Source organism: Linepithema humile, chromosome 2 (assembly GCF_040581485.1).
Source record: "Linepithema humile isolate Giens D197 chromosome 2, Lhum_UNIL_v1.0, whole genome shotgun sequence".
Taxonomy (NCBI): Eukaryota; Metazoa; Arthropoda; class Insecta; order Hymenoptera; family Formicidae; genus Linepithema; species Linepithema humile.
In genome coordinates, this window is record NC_090129.1 from 22500271 (window position 1) to 22523798 (window position 23528).

General features: G+C 45.4%; 1 protein-coding gene across 4 annotated transcripts in view; it reads left to right on the top strand.

Moving 5' to 3' along the window:
* The first annotated feature begins 2365 nt into the window (after positions 1-2365).
* LOC105668858 (unconventional myosin-XVIIIa) overlaps positions 2366-23528 on the top strand; it is a 45115-nt gene continuing 23952 nt past the window's right edge. Inside the window, exons 1-14 of one of the 4 annotated variants that reach the window (XM_012361479.2) lie at positions 2366-2505; positions 4277-4898; positions 5639-6295; positions 6693-7160; positions 9974-10108; positions 20268-20456; positions 20534-20710; positions 21035-21235; positions 21306-21458; positions 21532-22115; positions 22387-22569; positions 22712-22974; positions 23061-23223; positions 23303-23477. In XM_012361479.2, the coding sequence (XP_012216902.2) occupies positions 4764-4898; positions 5639-6295; positions 6693-7160; positions 9974-10108; positions 20268-20456; positions 20534-20710; positions 21035-21235; positions 21306-21458; positions 21532-22115; positions 22387-22569; positions 22712-22974; positions 23061-23223; positions 23303-23477 (3483 nt within the window). In that variant the 5' untranslated portion in view covers positions 2366-2505; positions 4277-4763. Of the gene's footprint in view, positions 2510-4276; positions 4899-5638; positions 6296-6692; positions 7161-9973; positions 10109-17221; positions 18816-20267; positions 20457-20533; positions 20711-21034; positions 21236-21305; positions 21459-21531; positions 22116-22386; positions 22570-22711; positions 22975-23060; positions 23224-23302; positions 23478-23528 lie in introns of those variants that run through there. The other 3 variants (XM_012361478.2, XM_012361480.2, XM_012361481.2) reach the window with 3 other exon arrangements.

A 23528-nucleotide genomic window follows, 5' to 3' on the forward strand; every position in this document is an offset into this window, starting at 1 on the left:
TAATATCCGTTCTCAGAGAAGCTTTATTAGTTTCAACCAGAGAAAAGCATGAGAAGGGCCATACCGTCGTTTTTTGTACGACGCTTTCTCTAGGCCAGGCCTCGGAATTATTTCATCTTTTCAGCCGATTCTCGTGGTATACGCCTCCTTTCTTCTCTTCACCGCGCGCGCGGCAGCCGCTAGGGCCAGCGCCGCCGAGCGTTAGAAGCGGCGCTATCCGATAAATGTTGGGTTCTTCTTCCTTGATCATTAAAAGTTAAAAAAATTTATTAAAAATATTTTTTTTATTTTTAAATTTATTATGTGAAAATATTTCAATAGATTTCCACGTCACCCATGAGGTACTATTGCTATTGAGGAAAAAAATATTTTTAATAAATTTTTTTAACATTAATCGGATAGCGCCGCTCCTAACGCTCGGCGACGCTGGCCCTAGCGGCTGCCGCGCGTGCGGTGAAGAGAGGAAAGGAGGCGTATACCACGAGAATCGGCTGAAAAGATGAAATAATTCCGAGGCCTGCTCTAGGCCATACAGTAGCGCTAACTGGATCCATTTTTTGAGTCGGCGAAACTACATGGCCAGATCCACTTTTCGCTATGGTAAAGCGGCTGATTGGTGCATGTCCGTGCTAGATTCATAATTGTGGATAGCGCCGCTCCTAACGCTCGGCGGTGCTGGCCCTAGCGGCTGCCGCGCGCGCGGTAAAGAGAGGAAAGGAGGCTTATACCACGAGAATCGGCCGAAAAGATGAAATAATTCCGAGCCCTGGCCTAGAGAAAGCGTCGTACGAAAAACGACGGTATGGCCCTTCTCAGGCTTCTCTCTGCTAACCTAAAAGATTCTGATGTATATGACAGATAGCACTGAGAACTGTATAGCGTCTCTATGCCAAAATCCAGGAACTAATTTATTGTCCTTTTTTACTTCATTATCGTCTATATTGCACGCATGCTTTGCATAAATTCTAATTCAGGAAATATTTGAAGACTACATCTCTAAACTCAATTTTAACAGTTTCCTATTAATCTTTGATATATTCTCTTTTGACCGGAATGTTAATTTTGCATCTGAAACTGTATAATTTTTATATTAAACAAATATTTGTATGCACCGACAGCTTTGTCGGTAAAATTTCTAAATTTTTTTCTTTTTTTCGTTTTAAATGTAATACCAATCGATTCTTTAGCATGTACACTTTAATCACATAAAAGAATTTGTAATTATATACAAGCAATAAAAAAATTTTCCAAAATTACGATATTAATTTTTCGTCAGTAAAACAAAACTACTCCAGCATTGCCGCTATCTATTTTCGTTTTTTATAAAAGTTTAACAGTTTTAAGACGCTGAATAAGAGCAGCCCGAATTGCGGACTGCAGAATAGAATGTTATGGAACCATTAAAATTGGGCTGAAAAGTCTAATGTAAAAAATATTCTTGTCCGACTATTTTTACATACGTGTGCGTCCAATATCGGTATAACAGATGAAAAAATAACAGAAGATTAGTTCCAGGATAATATCAGAGAGGCGCTATACAATAATATGCGAATATATACACGCACCACACATACGCATACATAATACATTCATACTTAGATTATGACTTATGCCGATAATATCACTCTCATTTTTAGTTCCATCGAAATGATGGCGCTTTCGCGTCGGAGTTCGTCAGGCACTCCAGCATCCTCTTAAATGAAATAGCCCTCAGGCTCGCAGCTATCTAGCTCTCCGACCGACTGATGGTGAAATCACTCTCTTTTCTTGCGGCGCCACAGAAAACGGCAACTAGGTTTGGAGTCAAAGACCTGGTCCGCTTTAGCTACAGCTGTACTCCGCCGATGGATCGAAAGGTCTGAAAATCTCGCACGCATGCGTGGATAGCCAGGAGTAGCTGTTGTGAAAAGAAGGGTGCTGGTTAACAGGCCGTTGTCTGGCCGAAGGCGCTAGCAGTCGTCGCCGGCCCCGCTACCAATTCGCGCTGCCATGATAGTCATCGTCCGTGTCGCAGCGAGTGCAACGTAGCCGTAGTAACGCGTTTAAAGAGCGCCGCTGTCGAGGCCCCAGGACTTGATGCTCGTACTCGCGTTGCAGTATCAGGCTGCACCGCGAGAACGTCGACCGAGGCCCGATCTCGGCTGGACCGTCACGGTGCTGGAGTCGCGGCGAAGCAGCAGCTCCGATAAGGTCGGCCACCAGGCGTTGCCTTCCTGGACGCGCTGATCATCGGCGGGCCGATCTCGCGGAAACGCGAGCGCGCGTCTCGAGCGAGCGAGCGAGCGAGCGGGCGGGCACGCGTCGTGGGTGCTCGGTGTGAATGGCGGGTGTTGTGGTGGCGGTGCTGTTGATGTGACGCGTGTCTCTCGTGCCGTACGCACGGCTGCCTTCGCTGTCAGCTTCGGAGCACGAGGAACGCTCCGAAGATACACGTCGGAGTACAATAGACAGCCACGCTCCCGCTCTACCAGGGTTCGGTTCAGTCGATGCACCTCGTCGAACCCCGTAGGTAGGACGCTTCCTCCGACCTGAGACTGTCTCAGAAATGCTTGCGAAACGACAAAAAATCTATCCGTATAATGCGTTCTCAGCGAGTTACGCGGCATCGATCGCAGCGAGACGGTCGAGAGATTTCGAACGGCCCGTCGAAAAGGTCGCAGTGCTCGCATGCCTCGAAAAATTCGCCGGTATCGCATGACCTTCGCTCAGGTTCGAGGTTTCCGTTCACGCGCTGCTAAGTTTCCCAGTCTTTTGCATTTAATGAATATTAATCGTGATAAAAAGATTAAGATTTTCCGAGCGGTTTGTTCGGCAGTTGTCATAAAATTATTCTATTTGCAAAATTTGCTGGTAACAACGAAGCTTTTCCTGCGCTTTGCAAGCACAAATGCGAATCAAAATAAGTCAAAGTGTTGATCGCGATTGGAATTCTCGGTGCGCTGCGCCGTAACGGCCGCGTGCTCCGAAAATTCGCCGGCTCCGAATATTATACGCACGCGACTTAGAGTGCGAGCAATCGATCGGCACGCCTGTAGATTCGCCGGCGTAGACCAACGGGATTTTCCGAGCCGCCCTTGAACGAAGAACGTAGCGTAAGGTGTGGTGTGGAAAGCGTGTTGATATAGTCGCGAATAGCGCTATTGCGACGTATGTCACACGCCGGAACAGAGAGTATTGTGTATTCTTTGCAAAACATATTTGTGCTATCACATTTGCATTCACACAGAGACATTTATCAAAGATTCGTCACTCAATTCTGCGGATGTGATAATTCCATGATGTAAAATCAACATTTGCGTAATGCATTTCCGCGTGCTCCGATTACATTTAAATTACCTTCCCTTTTATGCATGCACGAGAAAGCATAGAAAAACACACAATTAAACGACTGCAATGTATGCCGTTTCGTTAGCAACAGTGTTAATTGTCGCCTTTCCAATTCTCCACGCTCTCATAAATCTCAGGACATAGCTATGACTTCTTAATCGTCTTCCGTGAGGCCATGCAAATGTGAGTAATGAGGGTGTGAAGGATAGCTCGATGCATCGGGTCTGAATTAATAGCCGTTATGTATGGAAAAATTGCAGCCTCCTTTAATTGAATCCCGAACAACCAACCAATTCATTCGACCGTTTCATTTCTACGCAATGACGAACGCGCGTGTCGATAATCGCTGAGGTAATCGGCCCGGTAATGCACAGTTTCGACAACTTTCTTATTTCGCTGACTCCGCGGCGGCGTCACGCGACGACGAGAATGGCGAGGAGGAGCGCACTCACGCGTTTCGCGAGCGATGCATTGAAAAAAGAGATTGAAAAAAAAAAGAAAGCCCTTTCGCTTCGCGGAGAACAAGTCGAGCGAACGAGTGCCGGACAAACGATTACGTTATCGCCGCTTCTTCTGCCGTCTGTAAGAAGACGGCGGTCCGCGCGAGAGATCTTGTCGGCTTCCGCATACCTCGCGGTACCGAATGCCGGAAGCGTCCGGCCATGAAGATGCAATTCGGTTCACGCCCTTGCGTACGTGCGCACCACATCCGGGCGACCTCCGGCCGAGACTAACACTAATCGCACGGGGCAGGTCGACGTCGAGAGGATCCCGGAAGTGTGTCTATAAATTCTCCCGACTTATTTATATCGAACGCAACGCATAGAAGCGAGCGCCGCGCCGCGCAGATTCTAATTTCGATCGCAATCGATCGGATTAACCTGCTGATTATTCATCAAGGATACATCATTACCAAATGACAACTAATGAATCTTTCAATAAATTGCAGGGGACGATTTCGAGGACAACTCGATGAATGCCGCGCCGTCGCCGGTCGATAGGGTGCACCGGTGCGCTCCGAGGCGAGCCGGGGCTTCGGGAGTTACTACGGACGTACGAGGAGGCTTACTCCGGAACGAATCGTGACAGACGGCCGCTCTTCGAGTCCTCGTGAGTGTCGGGTGATCGCGGCGGCGGTGACGAAGCGATGCGCGCGACTCGGCGCGCCTCGCATGGCCAATAATTCGCGCGCGCCGATCGCTCGCAGAGTCACACGGCACGCGCTCGCCGCTTGTTTTGACGGACACGGTGCTGTGGTAAATTAATTAATAATAATAGATATACACATATATGCTACGAGGTGCGAGAAATCGAGACTGTTCGCGATTGCGCCGCGTAGGGCCGCGTCCGGCACGTTCGAGCAATCGAGAAACGAGATATCGTATGTTATCTCTTTCTCGCGTACGGCTTGGGACGTTTTTAGTTGAGTGAAGAAGATGTTTAACTTTATGAAGAAGGCCGCGGAGAAGGACGACAAGGAGAAGCGGAAGCGCGAGAAGAAGGAGCGGAAGGATGTCAAGAAGCGCGATCGCAGCAGCATGTCCGCGGAGGAGCTCCTACGATTGGATGAGGTGAGCGCGACAACGTCGCGAAGGCTTTTTATTAAAGATCAACCTTGTTCTTCCTTTTTCATGCAAATCACGCGATAAGCGATGGCTATTTGGTTCAATCATATGCAAGCATTTCCGCAATTATTTGGTTTTTAAATCGTGGTTCGCGTATGGTTATGCATGGTTGGTTATCGCATCGTTCAATGACAAAGTGGGTGTACACTGATATTGCTCGTATATTTACGAGCTGCACGAAGATATCGGTATCTTGTTCGGACTATATTTTTTATCGCCGTGAACAAGATCATCGATACTAAGAGACGATAAGATTTTTCACAGGCTTTCCGAACGGATGTTATTAATTAATGCGCATTTAAAAAACGTATCGCGCGTGCATTGCATTTCAAAGCACTATTATCACCAGAGAATCAATCAAATAAATTTTTTTTAAGAAATAGGAAACTGCTAGCGCAGAAATACAAATAAGATTCGTCTTGAAAAGTTGTTATCCTTTTCTGTAGATTCAGTATTGTCGTTGGATGTGGTTTCACGCGATAAGCAGTGCCGGTCGCGTACGTTGTTTATTTATGGAATAAGAATTGCAAAGATATTCCACGATATGGGCAACGCATCGTTGTATTTAAAAAAGAAAGGAAAACGTTTGAGAAAAATCGTAAGAATCCACCGTGCACGCCTCTTCGAAGCCGCCGGCTTAAAGTGTCCTGCAAACCATTTGTCATTGTTTTCGCGCTTTGTTCCAGGTTCGTAGATCATTGAAGATTCCCGGCCGACGAAAGGAGAAAGAAAAGTTACCGAGCGGCATCACGGCGGATTACAGCGCGTCGTTTTTCGCGCATTTGGACCGCGATCTTCTGGACGGCACGCAGAACGCGGGATCGGGACCGGGCTCGACGGTCAACGCCGGTACCAGCAGCTGGACCAACAGAACGCCCGACGGGCTGACGCAGAGCGACTCGTCGGAGACGTCTCTCACCTCCCTGACGACGACCACGACCACGTCGTCGACGACGACGAGCCACGCCGGCGGCCAGGCTGGCGGCAAGTGTTTACCGCCGCTGCCACCGAAACCGCCTAAAAGAGGAATTCTCAAAGGGCCGCGATTGAGCGGCGCCTCGAGCGTCCTCTCGGAGGAGAACGCGCTGCCGAACGGCACCGAAACGAGTTACCAGGAGGCCAGCAATCTGCTGGTGAGAAACACCCTGCAGAACGAAGTAATTGCCTATCAAAACGTGCCGACGCATCTCAATAACGTTCTGAACAAGGACGAGATCTATAGCGAAGAGGAGACGGTGTGTCAAACCACGTGGCGCGTCACCCCGCACCAGCAGACCGTTCAGCAGCATTATCAGCAGCAGCAGCAACAACAGCATCACCAAATCGACTCCAAACTGCTGCAGGTTAGATAACACACTCCGCTTTCTCTCGCCGGTCCGCGCATTGGCTGCAGCGAAACCCGATTATTACGGTCATTTCGGCCGAAACGCGTAATGAGATGCTAAGTGCCGGCGAGTTTGTTTAAAGTTCAATATGAATAGACAACAGCGGGAGGTTCCTTCGAACCGATGTGCAAGAGTGAATTATGTCTTTCGCCTTTCTAATTCGTCGTGCAATTATTTTACAAGATTTTTTAAATTATTCTGCGTTCATTTCAAACGCAAATAGTTTTAATTAATTATCGTCTTAAATTTGAGTAATAAATATCTGATAGTTTGCTCTGTGAGATTATTACGTTCTAACGTTCACGTAAATCGAGATTTCTTGTGTATGGTATAAAAACTTTTTTATTATATTTAGGTTGTTACTAGCGCTAGTCCGTCCGCGGATTCCTTGACGGACACGACAAACTCAAGCTTCGCAACACCGCCGTTCAGCCTGTCGCCTGTCGGCGAGTCGCAGGGCTTCTCGAGGTGGCGATCTTCGGTCTCCTTCGAAGAACAAGGGATCGAGCTGCAGCTCCCGGAGATCGTGCCACTCGAGTTGCCCGAGCCTAGAGAACTCACCATCCAGAGACAGCCTCCGCCGCGAAACGACTTCGGCTTCTCCCTGCGACGCGCCGTGATCGTCGAGCGAGCGGCGAACGGCGTCACGCAGATGAGACCGGTGATTTTTGCCGAACCCGGTGCTTTGGTGCAACACAACAACGACACGGGTCTGTTGCCCGGTGACAGACTGATCGAGGTCAATGGGATCAACGTGGATGACAAGTCGCGCGAAGAGATCATCGATCTCATCAAGAGCTCCGCCAGCAGCGTCACCGTAAAGGTAGTCCTCAATCTAATTGATCTTTATTTAGCTTGTAAAATAAAATTTTTGTACACTCCATTTCGCGAAATAATTTTGCAAGAAGAGAAATATTACTATAAATTACTTTATTTAATAAAAATAATAATATAAATTAATAAAAATAAAATCAATAATCTTTTTTTTTTTTCGTGTAAAATTATTTGAAAAAAATGGAGTGTACACATACCTTTTTTTATCTACCGCGAATTCTACGGTTGTGTAAAAGTTGTTATGTCGGCATCAGTTGAACCATGAGAATACTTGGGAAGTCAGAGCGTATCTTAAACATTGCGCAAGCGATAATACTCTCTACCTCATCCTTTTCTCTTTCACAGACCGTATCGCGATCGTGTCGAACGTGTCGATCCTTCGTACTCTCTGTGAACGAACCTTTCTCTTCCCGAACGCGCAGCAATGTGGCTTATTAGCATAAGCGCAGTGTAAAATTTGGTGGCGTTTACCAGAAGGTATTCTAACGGTTGAACGCGGTATAACGACATCTCGACCTTTATTTGCTGGATTATCAGTCGGCCATTAATTGACTTATCGTCTTGTTAAGCACTTACTTCTCATTATCTCGCTTCTCGTGACGATGACTAACCTTGAACCTCTTTTAAAACACCACTTAACGTACAACGTACATGAATGTCGCTCGGTATCGCACGAGGAAATCCGCGTCGGATGTGGTGAAAGGCGTTTAGGAATCTTTAAGTTCCCTAAAGGTCACGGAAAGGGGTCGATCGAATGTCGTTTCGTAGACCTTTGATATATTGCAGCAGTGAAATGCGTCATGTTCTGATAAATAACGGCGACTATAATACCACACGTATTTCGTCCTGATTTTTATCTTGATAAAGATAAAGATCAGACAATAATTATTTGGCGTTAAATAATAATAGTATGCGCATTGTGGAAAGCACATTATTTTCATCGATGCTCAGTCGCTCAGCTCGCATCGCGTTCGAATAAAAGTGAGAGACCGCGAATTTGCAAAAAGTGCGGGTAGGACTGGTAATTGCTGTGCGATGTCGGCCGGTTCATTGCCACTGCTGGCAACGAATATAGCGGGATCGTGAGTCACGGTCTCGCTAATAAAACTATACCCGGGGCGAGACTGTCATGTGAAAATAGCAGCCTTACCGAGAATCCGATCTTCTTCCATCGTCACCATCCAGCACAAATCGACTATCCCGAGGGCGCGTCACATAAAGAGGAGCCAAACGAGACGCGCTTCAGAGCACGGCGAACGGAGATGAAAAAGTAAAAGAGGCCTAGGCGAGAAGGAGATGCCCAAGCGCGTCTGACCTTGCCCCGTAGTCGCGGAATGCTAAAAATGCCGCCGCGTTCCCGCAGCGGCAGAAACGAAATATGTAATTCCGCCCGCGTTGCACCGTTCTCCCTTTCACTGCGCCTCACACAGAAGTGCAGAATGTAATCTCCGGGGTGGAGTGGACAAAGGTAATCCAGAGATTTCGTGCGTCAGCGCGCATCGTGAAACGTCGAAAGATCGATATGCAGCATGCGTCCCCTTGTACCATAAATTCATTCTTTTGGAAAACACTAGATGATGAGATAAATGTATGGCGACAAAAATAAAAGCAATCACGACAGAAAAGTAAACAATACTTTTAAATCGAGTTTACTTTGCCGAAAGATCAAACAACTTAATAATATAGAGAGAATCTCTCTATAATCCAAGCACCCGAAAATGCTAGGCACGCGAGAGAACAAGAGGAAGAGAGGAAGGAAATAATCATTAGAGCGAGAGAGAAAGGCGCATAGGGGGGAAAAAACCGGATGTAATTCACTGGCAAACCGAGCGTGTTATATGCTGCGTACAGGGTGTATCAGAAGTCACGTATCGTGCTTCTCGTTAGAGAAATACTTCGGTGAATTTCACGATATACTTCACAGCTTCTAACTCTCAGGCGAGATATTTCTCAATAAAGTGCAACTGTCAAATCCGCAATTATCGTGTGCAATCATAAGTTCTGGTATATCAGAGCGTGGTAAAATCTACCGCGTTTCGTAATTCCCATTTATCATCGCGGGAACTCCTTGGAATGGCTTAGCGATGCAAGTGGAAAATACTTGAGAAGGCAGTATCTATCGGGTGTCGCGAGTCTCTCTCCCGATGCACCACGGACCCGCTCCCCGTTCTACCCTCCGCTCTCCCACCGCGGCAGAAGGAACGTGACGTGATTTACATACTTATGTATAGGTAACACGCCGGCAGGCCCCTCTCGGTCAACATCCTGCTTCCTGTTCTCTGTATGTTGCACGAGCCCGGACCCGTACGCACGTAAGTCGTGCCCGTTATACACGCTCGATCGGCAGAGCGCGCGTATCAGCCACGCAGACACGTCGATAACAGGCGGAGCCGTTCGTAACGGTGATTAATGGAGATTAGACAAACGGCGAGGGGGGTATCGACACGCTCTATATATGTTTCATATGACATTTGTAGAGTTAGCACCCCATCAGAGTTTTGGGATAATTGAGGAAGTTTATTTTTGGAAAATTTTCTTCGAAAGAGTTTATTTTAGAATTCTTTATGTATTTAGAAAGGAAAGAAAGATCGAAGAGAATTTCAAACTTCCGAAAATAAATTTTAATTCATGAGAATTTGAATGCTTATCTCTTTGAGAACGATGAATGCACGTATTTTCATTTATTGCATGGATATTTGTGACGCGGCTATTCATAAAGGAAAATGACTTTCGTCGCGCGCTTAAGGGCGTGCTCGCGTGATGCATGTGTATTGCAATATTAACATGTCGATTTCGTTGCAGGTGCAACCGGTCGCCGAGCTGTCGGAGTTATCGAGACGCGGCGGTTGTGACGGGCGTCAAGTCGAATTGGCACCTGCGAATATCCGCGGCGGCACGCTTCGTCGATCCGGCAGTTTGCGGTTTCATCAAAATACAGTAAGCTCATCGCCATTTTCCGTCGATTTAATGCTTAGAGCTTAAGTGTCAAGTTCAAGAGTCCTTGCGGAGAAAAATGAATAGTAAAACATGACGAATCACTTTTCTAACTCTAAGCGGATAACGCAAGAATTTATTCGCTAAGAAATATTAATTTAAAATTATTTATCGATTTTATCATTCAAATTTTTATCACTGGCGATCATTGCGTTTGAATGATTCATTATGCCGTTAGGTTTCACTGCTTTTTTTCATTCCTACATTTGCGACGTTTATTTCAATATTTCCTAAATCTAAATAATTTTTTACGATGACGTAACGTATAGAAACAAGAAATAAAGAGGTCGGTGAATAAAGGGAGCGTGAAAATATGAAGGATGTGTGAAGTGCAATCGATTCAGCGAAGGGTGCGCAGAGAATGACACAAAGGGTAGGGAATTGCAGTGAGCTGCGGTAGGGCTGCAGCATGATGCAGCGGATAGAAAAGAAGAAAACAATAGTAGAGACAGTCATTTTCCACCCACATTCCCTAGAGCAGCGCAGTGGCATAGCAATCGCATAACGGCACATCTACCGACTGCTTCGTACCGTAATACCTCGTTTCCGCCGAACTTGAGCTGTAATCTAGCTACGGGCTGTTGCGGGGAAAATTTTTCGCGGCGAGTTCGTCACAAGTGGAATGTCACCCGACAGTAAAAAAATTTCAGAACCTTAAAAAGTGTCTTCTGAATTACCCGATCATCAAAATTCTTCAAATGATTTATCGTAAAAAATTTTTAGACTGTGATAAATTTCTCGTGTCTATCAAAGCGTGGCTGGAAGATTGAAGCGATAGTTACTGCGAATAAAGCGACAGTCGCAGATTGCAGGAAGAAGTGTTAGAATGTAATCCACATTGAGCCGGGATTGACGCTTAGCGGAAAATGAACATGTGTGTCGCATCATTCGCATTCGAAGTCCTCTTTTATTCCGCGACTTCACTGGTTGTTGAGCTTGCGGGCTTTCGAGCCGCCTTCATTAAATTAAACTGTCACGCGACGTAATACGCATGCCTACTCGTCATTGCGATGAAATCGAAGCGTCGTTACAATTGAGCATGCTACGAATAAGCGGTATCGTATACGCATTTCTGGATGCATTAATGAGAAGGAAATGTCACGAATTGTATTAATGTTAAAAAGGTACATTTAGCATAACACTGTAATTTTCCTACGACGCCTTCATAACGAAGTCGTATTCAGACGTTATTAGAGTCTTTAGCGACACTTTGACGATATTCTATTTTTATGCTGATGAAAATAGAGCACGAGAAAATGAGATAATATATTTGTCACGTGTGTAAATACTCCCGTAAACCCTGCGGTGGCGTAAAGCAGTTTAATTTGTAGAGAATTCTGTAATTTAATTGTTGTCACTCCAGTTGAATCAGTTGTACAACAATAGCTTCCCTAATGATTGTGCGGATCTCACAATTTAAAATCAAATTGCGAGTTTTATTTAAACAGCACAAATATACAAAATAACGCAATTGTCTCATGAACGTAATGAATACGAATGACCGAATGTAGACCGAGCATCGTTGCTCGCTGCGCAATTTGTATGCATGTTTGAAGCGAGCAACTACGTGTCGTAATTGGCAATTAGCACAAAGTGCGACTTGTGCTCGGTGCTAAAATGCATAGTAGAGTAGTACGATGATGTTTGACTGACTGTCGGTAAAACCGACAGTATAGACAGTGGAAAATGGTAGAGTATGTGCTGCCGATCAGGCCGCTGTGGGGAACGTCGCGAAACGCAACGAGCAGCAAAGTTCTCTTCTTGCTTTCTTAAAATTTTTTCAAATTTAAAAGGACATATATATTGAATAGAAATTCTAAACATATTTTTAAAGTATTTTCTAAATCTATATGTCTTAGAAAAATAAATTATGTAATTCATGCGAAATTACGGAATAAGAATAATAGTCTGAAAAGATATATTATATATCTTAGAAATTTATAAGAAATTTCTAACAATTGAATTTGTTTCTTTATGAATTTTACTTTTGCAATCTTTGAAAGAAAAACTTGCCAAGTATTGACATCGGTAAAAAGTTGCAGAACCCCGTCTAGTGGTGTTGTTAATCGAAGAAGTGGAAAATGCCACAAAATGCGGATCTGCACACAACCGCAAAATAAACTTGGTAGTTACGGCAAGGCGTGATCGCGCAGTCCGCAATGTCCACGTAGCTCCGCTCTCTCACGGTGCGACGTGACGGTTTGCTCATTCTGCCCCGACGTATCAGCTACGTAAATGTCAAATTACGTAATTAGAATTGCACGTTACGCGGTACGTAGTAAGTAATTACGCCGTTACCGCCGTACTGCACCATTATTATGCCCGCGAGGAGGGCACTGGATATACGCGCGATAACATCACCGATTGCCGGCGGATCCCGGCCGTGCGCTGCGCCAAGCTGTTCGCTTGTCGCAATATGTAGGCCAATAATGCATATTTTCGCTGTGCGCATTCGCGCGATATAAGAAACGCCACAGCGAGCTTCGGGGCTTTTCTTTTCCATCCGGAAAATCGCGCACCGTTAGATCAGCATGTCGGAATCGTTGATCCTTTGAATCGTTAAGGACGCGCTTGCTATGCAAATTTATTACTTCTTTAGATCGACGTAAACATTATTGCCGATAAAGAGAAGGAATTCGCGGACGAACGCGCGATAACACGTGGCGTTAGAAACGATGCACTTACGCATGCAGCCTTGGAGTGACGTCAGCTTATTGCCTATAAATATCGGGTATTTGAAAAAAAAAAAAAAAAAGTGGGTTGCCCACGCGAGCAGAGTCGCAAGAGTTTAACGGCCCCTCGTTATGTGCGTCTATAACTTTGTAAACTGTTGCTGCCACCGCGCCGCTAATGAAACGCACAAAGAGGATCACGTATCAAGCTTTAGCAGCGAGAATACAAATAGCATAATATTATTCAACTTTGAATGGTCCGTACTTTATCAGAATTTTGATCTGAAGAATAATCGTAGAGATATTTTCAAATCGAACACTTGAGGAGCATTGAAATGAATACAACATCAGCTTAATATGAACGATAAATCGTTAAGCTTTCCATTGACGTCGCGCTATTTCGCAAAAATGAATAGACCATTCGAGCGGCTTTGCCGCGCGGATAAATTTGCATGCAGTCGCGATCAGTGGGCAAAAGGCGAAGTCGGCCGCAGCATTCGCGAGAATGTGACGGCGGCGCGGCGCGGACGGGCGTAATTTGAATTTTATGCACGTAATCGCGGTGGCTCGGGAGTCCGCGTGTACATACATACACACGCACCGTGTGTCCCCGCCCTTTCATCTGCCCACGTCAATGTGAGACGACGTTAACGCGTTAACTCGCCGCGCGCCGTCAACGGCTCGTGGCGAGAGGCATCTTGATTGCAACAGGCGAGCGATGCCGCGATTCACGCTCCGGCCGATCCTTGGCGCCTCTTTGACACCGTCTCTGCCCCCCCCCCCCCCCGCCGTCGTGGATGCGACACTTCCCGATGTTCTCTTTTACTCAGTTAAAGAATTAATCCCCACCGTGATTAATAATACCAATAATGTGACGAATTTTGCTTCTTAAATAAAACTCGATGCACTTTACGGATTAGATGGTTAATCTTAGCGTGTACAGTGTTTCATGTAAATTACGAAATGATATTTTTTATCTCTTACAAGAGATAGTTTTTATAAGCAAATATAATTATTGAGAAGTAAATAAATAATTATGTATGTATGTAGGGCAACGCGTGAGGCTTTTTTTTATCAGAGATTTTAGAAATCGATAAATAATATTGATGCAAATTGGAGCAATCGTATCGCGAGTAGACGTTTAGACGCAGCGGATACATGTACGGATTCTATACGCGGACTTGTCTCAAATCAGATCAAGAGCCGCGGCTTAGGCGCGCACATGTAAGCATGTTATTCGCACCATGCGGCTCCAAGTACACTGTTATAGATTTATAACTCGCGTCTGCTACGGTCGTACCAGTCAATCCGGTCTGTCCGTCAACATGAGTCATCGAGCATTATTCTTTTGCGAATCGACGACATTCGGTTTTCACTCGGATACCAGACTCATCATCATTCGCAACTTCTTCGAATCCGGCCTAGCGATTCATCAACGCCGTTTCGTTTCGCAGGATATTTTTTGCGGTTTGCCATTTAACCGGCTTCGAATCCCCATTCGTTTCCTCCGGGTCTCTTATTGCACTTTATTGAATTTCGAAATTTCCATGACTCGCATCGCGAATCGGATACCTTTCTTAAATCCACCACCTACAACTCCCCATCGGTTGCAACCACGCCTACGCCGATCGTTACAAGTTACAACGCGCAAGGTCGGTTTAGCAATTCGCGCAGCGTGAGCGAGCAAAGGACTCGTTCTCCACTTCTTTTTTCCTCCTTCCTCCGATAGAACTCGGAGCGGCCTCGAACGACCTTCCTCCATGAATTTTAGCAGCATTTTCGTTACTTTCTCATCGACATCGGCGACAAATAAAGAATTCATCATACCGTATTTACCTCTCACTTTCGCAATACTTATTGTTAATCGCGGAAAATAAAAAAATCTATTAAATTCTGAAGAGACTATTGTTCCTTTGTTGATAGCAATGTAGGATCCACAGGCGCGACAAGATGATAATCGCGCCGCGTTACGTCAGAGGGTAACGGTTATTGAAATCCGATTGTTTGCGCTGTGTCAAGTCAAGTCACTTTTCCTTGTTTGTCGCATATATTATGCACCCGTAGCAAGGGAGATCCGGCCGTTTCGACCCACACTTTAATTCCAGCTGTTCCACCTATCTCCTCCGTCGCTCCGTTCTCCGGCGCATAGCGCGTAAAAAGGCGCATAGCGCGAGTCGCTTGCACGGAACAATGTACCCGTGAAGCCTGGTCACACATTGCGCACCGTGAGAAACACCCGTTCGGACCGAAGCTATTTTTAATGTGGAACTCTTGAACTACGGAGAAGCATCTCGCGCGCTAACGATCCTTGATTGATGCGTACGTGTCTCGCAATAAAAGGCACCTCTTACATTAATGACCGATAGTCGAGGATCGTAATTGTGTCGTAATTATGTTGCGTTACATGACGATTCACGCTAGATGTGCCTACGTCATTTTTCGCGTGCTGCTAATTTCAACCACTCTAATTATTAACGTTCACATGAAATGTAAAAAAGTAAATCAAGCCGCCGTTGTTTGCTCCTGATCTTTTTATTCCCCGTCATTGTATCGTTCAACCAAATCGTAAATCATTATACGATAGATCCGATTGAAAAGTCGGCCCAAGTCGCTCTTCCTTTTACGATTTAGCCTTAAGGCTGTGTATGTAAATTTCTTTTATTTGTGCTTCTCTAATTTGTCGATCCGACGTCCCACGCGTCGCGGGCAAAATGTAACGGAGAAATTGTCGTGCGGCAATCCACCCACGTCGCGATCGATCCACGATGTTTTTCATCTCGGCATAGAGAATACGCGTCAAACAATGACAATGGTGTGTCATCGATCTAGTATAATTCAAAGCCTGGCGCGTTTAGAAAATTAATTGCCTCGATTATTCACAGCTCGTTGATCATCTCGCATCCTTCAATGGCATTATTTCTCTCTCCGAGTGCTTTTTCGCAAGTTTTATCCTAAGAAAAGCGGTAAAAAAGCAGGAGAATTATCTTATCAATTATGTTACCGATATGCCATTTTGATTGTAACAAGATATGAGCGTAAAGCGAATTATCGAAAATCAAAAGATTCCCGCGACCGCGTATGTACGATTGCGACCGCAATATTCGAACCGCAAAGGTTTAACATCGGCTTCTCCGTTATATTACGTCTCTCTGTACAGGCGCATGTTTGTGGCAACGCTTGTCCGTCGGGGAACACGCTTTGGTTGGACGCAATCTCGCGTGTTACGAGTTTCTTAAAATAGCAGCTCGATGCTCCCTCGAATCTTCACGAATGCGCTTCAGCACGTGCGGTACACGCACTGAGCCGTCATCTCAACGCACGTGACTAATCTGCGAAAATTTTCTCGTCCTAAAGAATTGATTTTCTTTTCTCGCAATACTATAGTCATATACAAAATAAAAACGTCACGATAAAGAAGTAGTTGTATGCAACAGATTTAATATATAAAACTTAAATGTAAAACAATAGAATTTAAAGAAATATCTCTAGAATGTCTATTAAAAAAGATTAAATAAATTTTTCTAATTTATATAAATTACAATTTTGTGTTTCGCAGTAAGATTAGACTGAGAATCACTTGACTAACACATTTGCCGAGCGCACGAAAACTCCCTTCTGAGGAAGCCTATATATAAATATCTCTATATTACTCCATTTCCTCCGTTTCGCGTTCGGAGCTTTCGAAAGCGCGAGAGCTTTCCACAGTAAACGGTAGCTACGTACATATATTTGAAACCAACGATCGAGTCAAGTGTTTCTCAGAAATGCCTCTTGGTTGCACTCGCGTTACGCTTCTGTAGGCTGAGTACTATAGCCTTTAAGAAGAAACTTGCAGACCGTGTAACTTCGGATAATGAGTGCGCTTGTATCATAAGTTTCAAATCTGATTTATGAGAGTTAAGCAGAGGAATATATTAAAACTCAAGCATCCTAATACATTTTTAAGTAGATTCGAGCTCAATTTATTCTCAATCGAAACGCCACAAACAGCGTTAACAAATTTACGACGAATCATGATCAAATGTTCGTAGTAGCTCGTTTAGACCGCCGAATTTTCGCGGGCCACATTTGCGAGCGCCGCGGAAACGTATCGGCCTACTGGCCGACTGTTTGCTGTCTGTATAAATCGCGAAGGAAGGACATCGAAGTAACCGAACGAGCGTATGGTCGGCCGGTTGATAGAGAGAAAGAGAGGGACGCTTGAGCGACGGGAGCGAGAGACGAGGACGGAGGCGACGATGGAGAGCGAGCGGGAGAATTACGTTTCGTGATGGAGAGAAAGAACTCACTCCCGGGCGGCTCTCGTGGGCACACGCCTCTCTCGTTCTCCTCGACTCTCCACGACGAGAGACCTGTCTCTGTCTCGGAGCACCAGCGTTGCTTCAGTCGACACTCGGGAGACCCGTGATGCTCCTCGTGATCGAGTCCTGTCCTCGTGACCGCCGTCTTGAACCATGAGAGGAACTCGCGGAGGAAGTCGCGTCTCGATTCGCGCGGATGCGAACCGCTCGCTGGAACGCTCCGAAGCAAGACTTGAGAGAAACGTATCAAGGAATTAATAGGACGCACGATGACGTTTGTGTCTTCATGAAATAGCATACAACATTTTAATCGAGTTTGATGATCAATGGTGTGTTGCTCGATAATTGCTTTCGAAGGTTTGCCATCTGATCAAAAAATTACGAGTGCAAAAAAAGTGATTGGTGTTCTTTGTTGATTGCCGCGTAACGTCGGAAAAAAATATTCAACAAAAAAATAACAAAGATTCGCAGATGACAAGCGAATACTGCTTAAGGCGTATGTTATATGCGTATGTTATATTATAAGAAAATCGTATTTAAAGCAATATTTGATACAATTATAATATAATATCACAGTTACCATATCAAAGAAATAATCGATTATCGTGCTAACTTTCGGCTTTCGACGGTCGAATGTAGAATTCCACATGTGAGAATTTTCAAGCAAACTTAGGAAGACCGGGAGAGAGAAGTCGCTGTGATTAGTGATAATTGCATTGGGAAAGTGACAACGTGAAATCTACTTCCCCGAAGAAACAAGCAGTGTTGAAGATGCCGCGCAGCAGAGACGAGATCGACAATATGTCGCTTGGAGCGCATCATCTCCTTCACAGATCCTGCAGGGGCAAAGCCCACGCGAGCGGGATTGCTAAGCAAAATAACTGTCGAAATGTGTCCCCGAAGAAATCTTCGAAGTCACCGGCGCAGGATTTCGCGAAGCAGCACGATTCCTGCGTCTCGAGTAATGGCGTTGTTCCCGGCCGACTCGACAGGAAGCACAGCAGAAATAGCACGAGCTCGTGGGAATGCAGCGATAGCGACAGCATGCACTCGTCCGAAATCGGGCAGAACGGTTGCCTGGAAAATCGTTCGGTCAACTCGAATCGCAGTCTCGATCGGCCGTCGAGCGCCAAATCCGATGCCAAAGAGAGGATCAAAGGATCTCATGGTAGCAATTATTGCTCGCCGTTGCAACGGGCGTCCAAAAGTCTCAGAAAGGAAAGCTGGGCGGATACCCTGCGCGTAGGATGCGTGGACGACAGGATCAGGAGGATGGAGGAGGGCTGGGACGACAGTAACGTCATCAGGACGCCGAAGGAGCGCAAGTGGCATAGAATAACGGCGGAAGCCGAGCAGAGGACACCGAACGTGGACAATGGCTATCGAATGTTCGGTTTCAAGAGCAACTGGGCGAATAACTCGAAAAAGATATCGAAGAGGAGTCGGCCGGGTCACCAAAGATGTGCAAAGCCGATTCAGGACATTATCGAGTGGGAGGAACTGTTCGAGCTGGCGCTGGCCAGAAAGATAAGGCGGAAAATACGAGGAAAGGGAAAAATGGATAAATCGAACGTAATGGAGAAAGGCAGAGAAAGTGGTCGCGCCAAAGATGAAGGAGAATGCATGAAGCGCCTCGAGGTGCTCCTGGAAAATAGAGTGTCGCCGCAAATCGACGAGGTATGTGTTTTGCGAAGGATTCAAAGGAAACCGGAAATTTCTCCAGAACTGCCGAAGTTATCAGTCTGGAAAATAGCTGTCGTCGAAAATATAAAATAAAATAAAAGAAATATCGATGATTTTCATGAAATATACACAGTTTCGAAACAGCGCAAGATGCAAAACGTTTCTTCTAGCGATTTATCAATCGCGATAAAATATAGATGTGCGATTACAGCTTTGCCTTTAGCGTAATATGCACCTCTTTGGGAAATTTCTGGCAAATTGTCGTCGCGTGAGAGCGCGTGAAACGCGTTTAAAGGGCAAACTTGTAATATCCGAACAATCCCCTCGTTTAGGCCTTTTGAAGGAGCGGCGTTTGCCGCGTATCCGCGAAACAATGGCGCGTTGTGCGCTACCAATGAGCCCCGGGACCTGATACGCGGTAATTTATGTACCAGGAAACTCAACTATCTGTCGTCCTTACCTGGTGGAACCGCACGAGTCACCGCCGCGCAGTTGCTCGATGCGGAAATCGATACGCGGGAACACGCAGCTGCACCGATACGGTGATTCACGGATTTAGAGAGAATAAAGTCGCGGAACGCGGTTAACTCTCGTTCGTGCAAATCTAATGACACGCTAATAAACCGCGTAAACGGTTATACGATTCCGATCGATATCGCATAATTGTAAATAAGCGCACTGATAATCCTCGGCTAAAACTCGCTATTACGGTTCTCCGCGTTTTATTTCGACGTAAGACTTCACTCGATACTAAATTGATTGGCGCCCATTTCCTATGCCTCCGAGATAATAATTATTCCATCCCAAAGAGGGATAGAAGGATACGGACGGGGGAAGATAGAAATAGAAAGGATCGAGCGAATGCCATTTGGATGTTAATGAGTGGTCGCTTAATGGTACGCAGATCCGCTCGTCTGTAGTCGTGGCGCGCCGCACGGCCACGCAATAAGACGTTTCATAACGATCCACCGCGACTAACCGCCGCCGGTAGCGACATACTCGAGGACGTTGCCGATTCGACTTCATTCGCGTAGGTGTGCGCTATCCTCGCACTCGCCCCTGGGGAAAATGTCTTTGACTAAGCTCGGGATTACATGGTCGTTCGCTTCGCGCCGCGGGAAAAAACAAAGAACGACGAGCTCGCGTGACTGTTAGCGATGATGCTGAGAGACCGCTGCGGACAATTCAATTACTGTAGCTCGCTGAATCTTTCTTGAAAGAGACAATCGAGACATCACGATTTATTGCTTCAAATCACATCTTAGGAGCTTATTTGATTAAATCGATATGTCTTAGAAAATTCGATTCAAACCTTTAAAACTGAATTTGAAAATTTTGGTGGCGAAATAAACTGTTCATTTTTGTTTAGACAAAGTCAACTCAATGGAAAATAAATCGTTATATATATCGTGTGCTAATTACACTCTTATTTTTGATACTACACAGGCGCGATCAGAAGAGCATTTGGCGCAAGAACAAGCATGGCTAACTTCCGAGAAGATCTGGTTATTGCACCGCGGTGGCTTCACTCCCGCCACAAGATGCGGTTCCGCCGATCCCGACACAGGAAAGCTGAGGATCCGATTGACCACTTCTGGAGAGGAATTGCTCGTCGACGAGGAAGACGTGGAGAAGGTAAAATAATTGCGCGATCAATCAAAGTGAGCGATTCAATCGTCGTGTCTCATTCATCGTTATTTGCATCTCTTTAGGCCAATCCACCGCAATTCGATAAAGCCGAAGAGCTCTCTCAGCTACGATTCCTCAATGAATCGTCCGTTCTTCATACATTGAGGCAACGCTACGCCAGTAACTTGATACACACGTATGCAGGAGACAGCATGATCGTTATCAATCCAGTTGCACCATTGGCAATTTATTCTGAAAAGGCAAGGCCACTTTCTCTCGTTGTACACTGTTCTCTCTCTTTCTCTCTCTCTCTCTCTCTCTCTCTCTCTCTCTCTCTCTCTCTCTCTCTCTCTCTCTCTCTCTCTCTCTCTCTCTCTCTCTCTCTCTCTCTCTCTCAATATAACAATTTAAATTACAAAAACTTCAACTTTAAAATTGTAATATTTACTGTAGACTGTGTTCTCTACTTGACGATACTTGTTCAATTTTGCATTTATCTTTCGGCAAGTTTTTCGTGTCTGTAATAAATTTCCATATTTCAAGAATGCTTGTATCTAAAATTAAAATTCCACTCCTTTCTTTAGGTCGCGCATATGTTCCGAGGTTGCAAGAGCGAGGACATGCCGCCGCATATTTACGCCATAGCGCAGTCGGCTTACAGAGGAATGCTGGCGACACGCAGGGACCATTCCCTGGTTTTCCTCGGGCGTAGCGGAGCGGGGAAAACCACGAACTTCAAACACGCCCTTCATTATCTCGTACTGGCTGCTGGCACAGTTAACAAGGCGAGTGGAAGCGTCTAATAATAAACACAATACTGCGGAACATTTTTCCAACTGTCGTTTCTCTTTACAGATCTTGACGATCGAGAAGCTGAATGCACTCTTCACGGTGCTCGAAGCCTTCGGAAACAGCAGAACGCATATGAATTCGAACGCGACTCGCTTCACGCAGCTCTTCAGTCTTGATTTCGATCAGTCGGGTCAGATCGCATCTGCCTCTCTGCAAGTAAGAAAAAACATTCTTCTGCGCCGTCTTTCTCGTGTTTGCAAAATAAATTCACTCTTCGTTTCCTCGCAAGGTACTGCTGTTGGAAAAGTCGCGAATCGGCCGACGTGCGAATGGCGATCCGACCTTTCACGCGGTTTATCGCTTGCTGGCGGGCGCGGAGGGCGCGCTGAGGAAAGAGTTACACCTCACGAATCTAGTCGCCGAGAACAATCCCTTCGTCACGCCCTTGCAGAAGCACGAGGACAAGCAGCGGGCTATGGTCGAGTTCAATCGCATCGTCGCGGCGTTCAGAATACTCGGCATCTCTGAGGCGGACGAAAAAGTCATCTGGTTGGTGCTGGCTGGCATTTATCACTTAAGTTGTGCCGGCGCCGTGAAAGCTGGCACCAGCTCGCAGAGCAGGTGGCAATTCGCGAGAGTTGAATGCGCGGAGAAAGCCGCCAATTTGCTGGGCACCACCGTCGAGGAACTGAGCCGAGTGGTGTTCTCCACGAATGGGGGTGGTGCCGGAACGCCAAGTACTCCGAGGCCAGCTCTGAGAACACCGAGCCCGACGGAACAGGGCAAGGACGTCATGGGGTTTGACGCGCTAGAGGGACTCCTGGTCGGACTCTACTCCGAAGTCTTCCACTGCGTCGCGGCTCTTATTAACAAGTAAATCAATTGATGGATCAATTAAATTACGTTGCAGAATTTCTTTGCAGATGCCGTAAAGCGTTATTGCTTTTATAAGTTTGTTTCATTAATTATTTCAAGAAGATTAAATAAAAAATAGCTAAAGATTGATAATTTTTAAAAACTTTTTCTTGAAAGTTTAAGTAATTAATAATTTAAAATGTAAGAATCTCTCAAATTTTATAAAATTATTAAATTTCCGTATTTCTTGATCGGTATTTCATTAATAATGTATTTGTTTTTTTTTTAGATCCATATCATCCGCTGTACATACAGTCTCATCTGTGCTGCTGTGTGATGCGCCAGGTTTTCAAAATCCTGCCTCATGCGGCCGGCAAACCGGTGCTACTTTCGAAGATCTTTGTCACAATTATTTGCAGGAACGTCTGCAATTACTGTTTCATCATACCACTTTGGTAGCTCCAAAGGATAGGTACAAAATCTCAAAAATAAACCGTCCAAATAATTTTGATTCTTCCAAAAAATTATAAAATTAATTCTTCAACAAACACTATGTTATTTATTTTAGTATAAAGACAGCATCATGGATGCTTAAACTTATAAAAATTTATCAGATACGTCCAGGAGGGCATCGATGTAGATTACGAGGACGATTACGACGAGGATAGTATTGGATCGCCTCAAGGTTTAGTTTCTCTCCTGGATCGCGGAAGCTCGCAAAGCGCAACGATGTTGCGAACTAGTCAGAGCGATCTTAGCGGCGGCAGACAGATGGAACGAAAGGGATTACTCTGGCTGCTGGACGAGGAAACCGTGTGTCCAGGAGGCAGTGACGAAACCTTTTTGGACCGTTTATTTTCTCATTACGGAGATCGAGGTAAAATTAATTTTCCACCGCATTCACGCTAATTCTGAAATTTGTTACGCCAAAACGGTAATTCATAAAATATATTTCTCTTGCAGATCACCAAATGCTTCTAAGAAAAGCGCCAGGAAACAATCAATTCGTGTTGCAACATTTGTTAGGAACAAATCCCGTACTTTATACTGCGACCGGTTGGCTCAAAGCCACGCGCGAAAATCCCGTCGCCAAGAGTGCCATTACGATACTTCAAGAAAGCACAAGGTGCATATATTGCAGATTTATTTACTTAGACTTTTTAATTCACCGAGTATGAAATTTTAATGTCGTAAAAATTTTGTAGAGAACATGTGAGCAAGTTGTTCGTGAGTGCTCGGGGTGCCGGTGTTTCCGGTGCTCTATGCAGTTCCATGCCGGGACTCGAAGGCTCGCAGTCCTTGAGGCGAGCCTCGAGCATAAGAAGAACATTCACGGCCGTGAAAAGAAAGAACGTTTGTCTTCAAGTAAAATTCACCGTGGTAAGTATTAATTCCTTTCGCGCTTATTTATGTCCGCAATAATTTGAATTA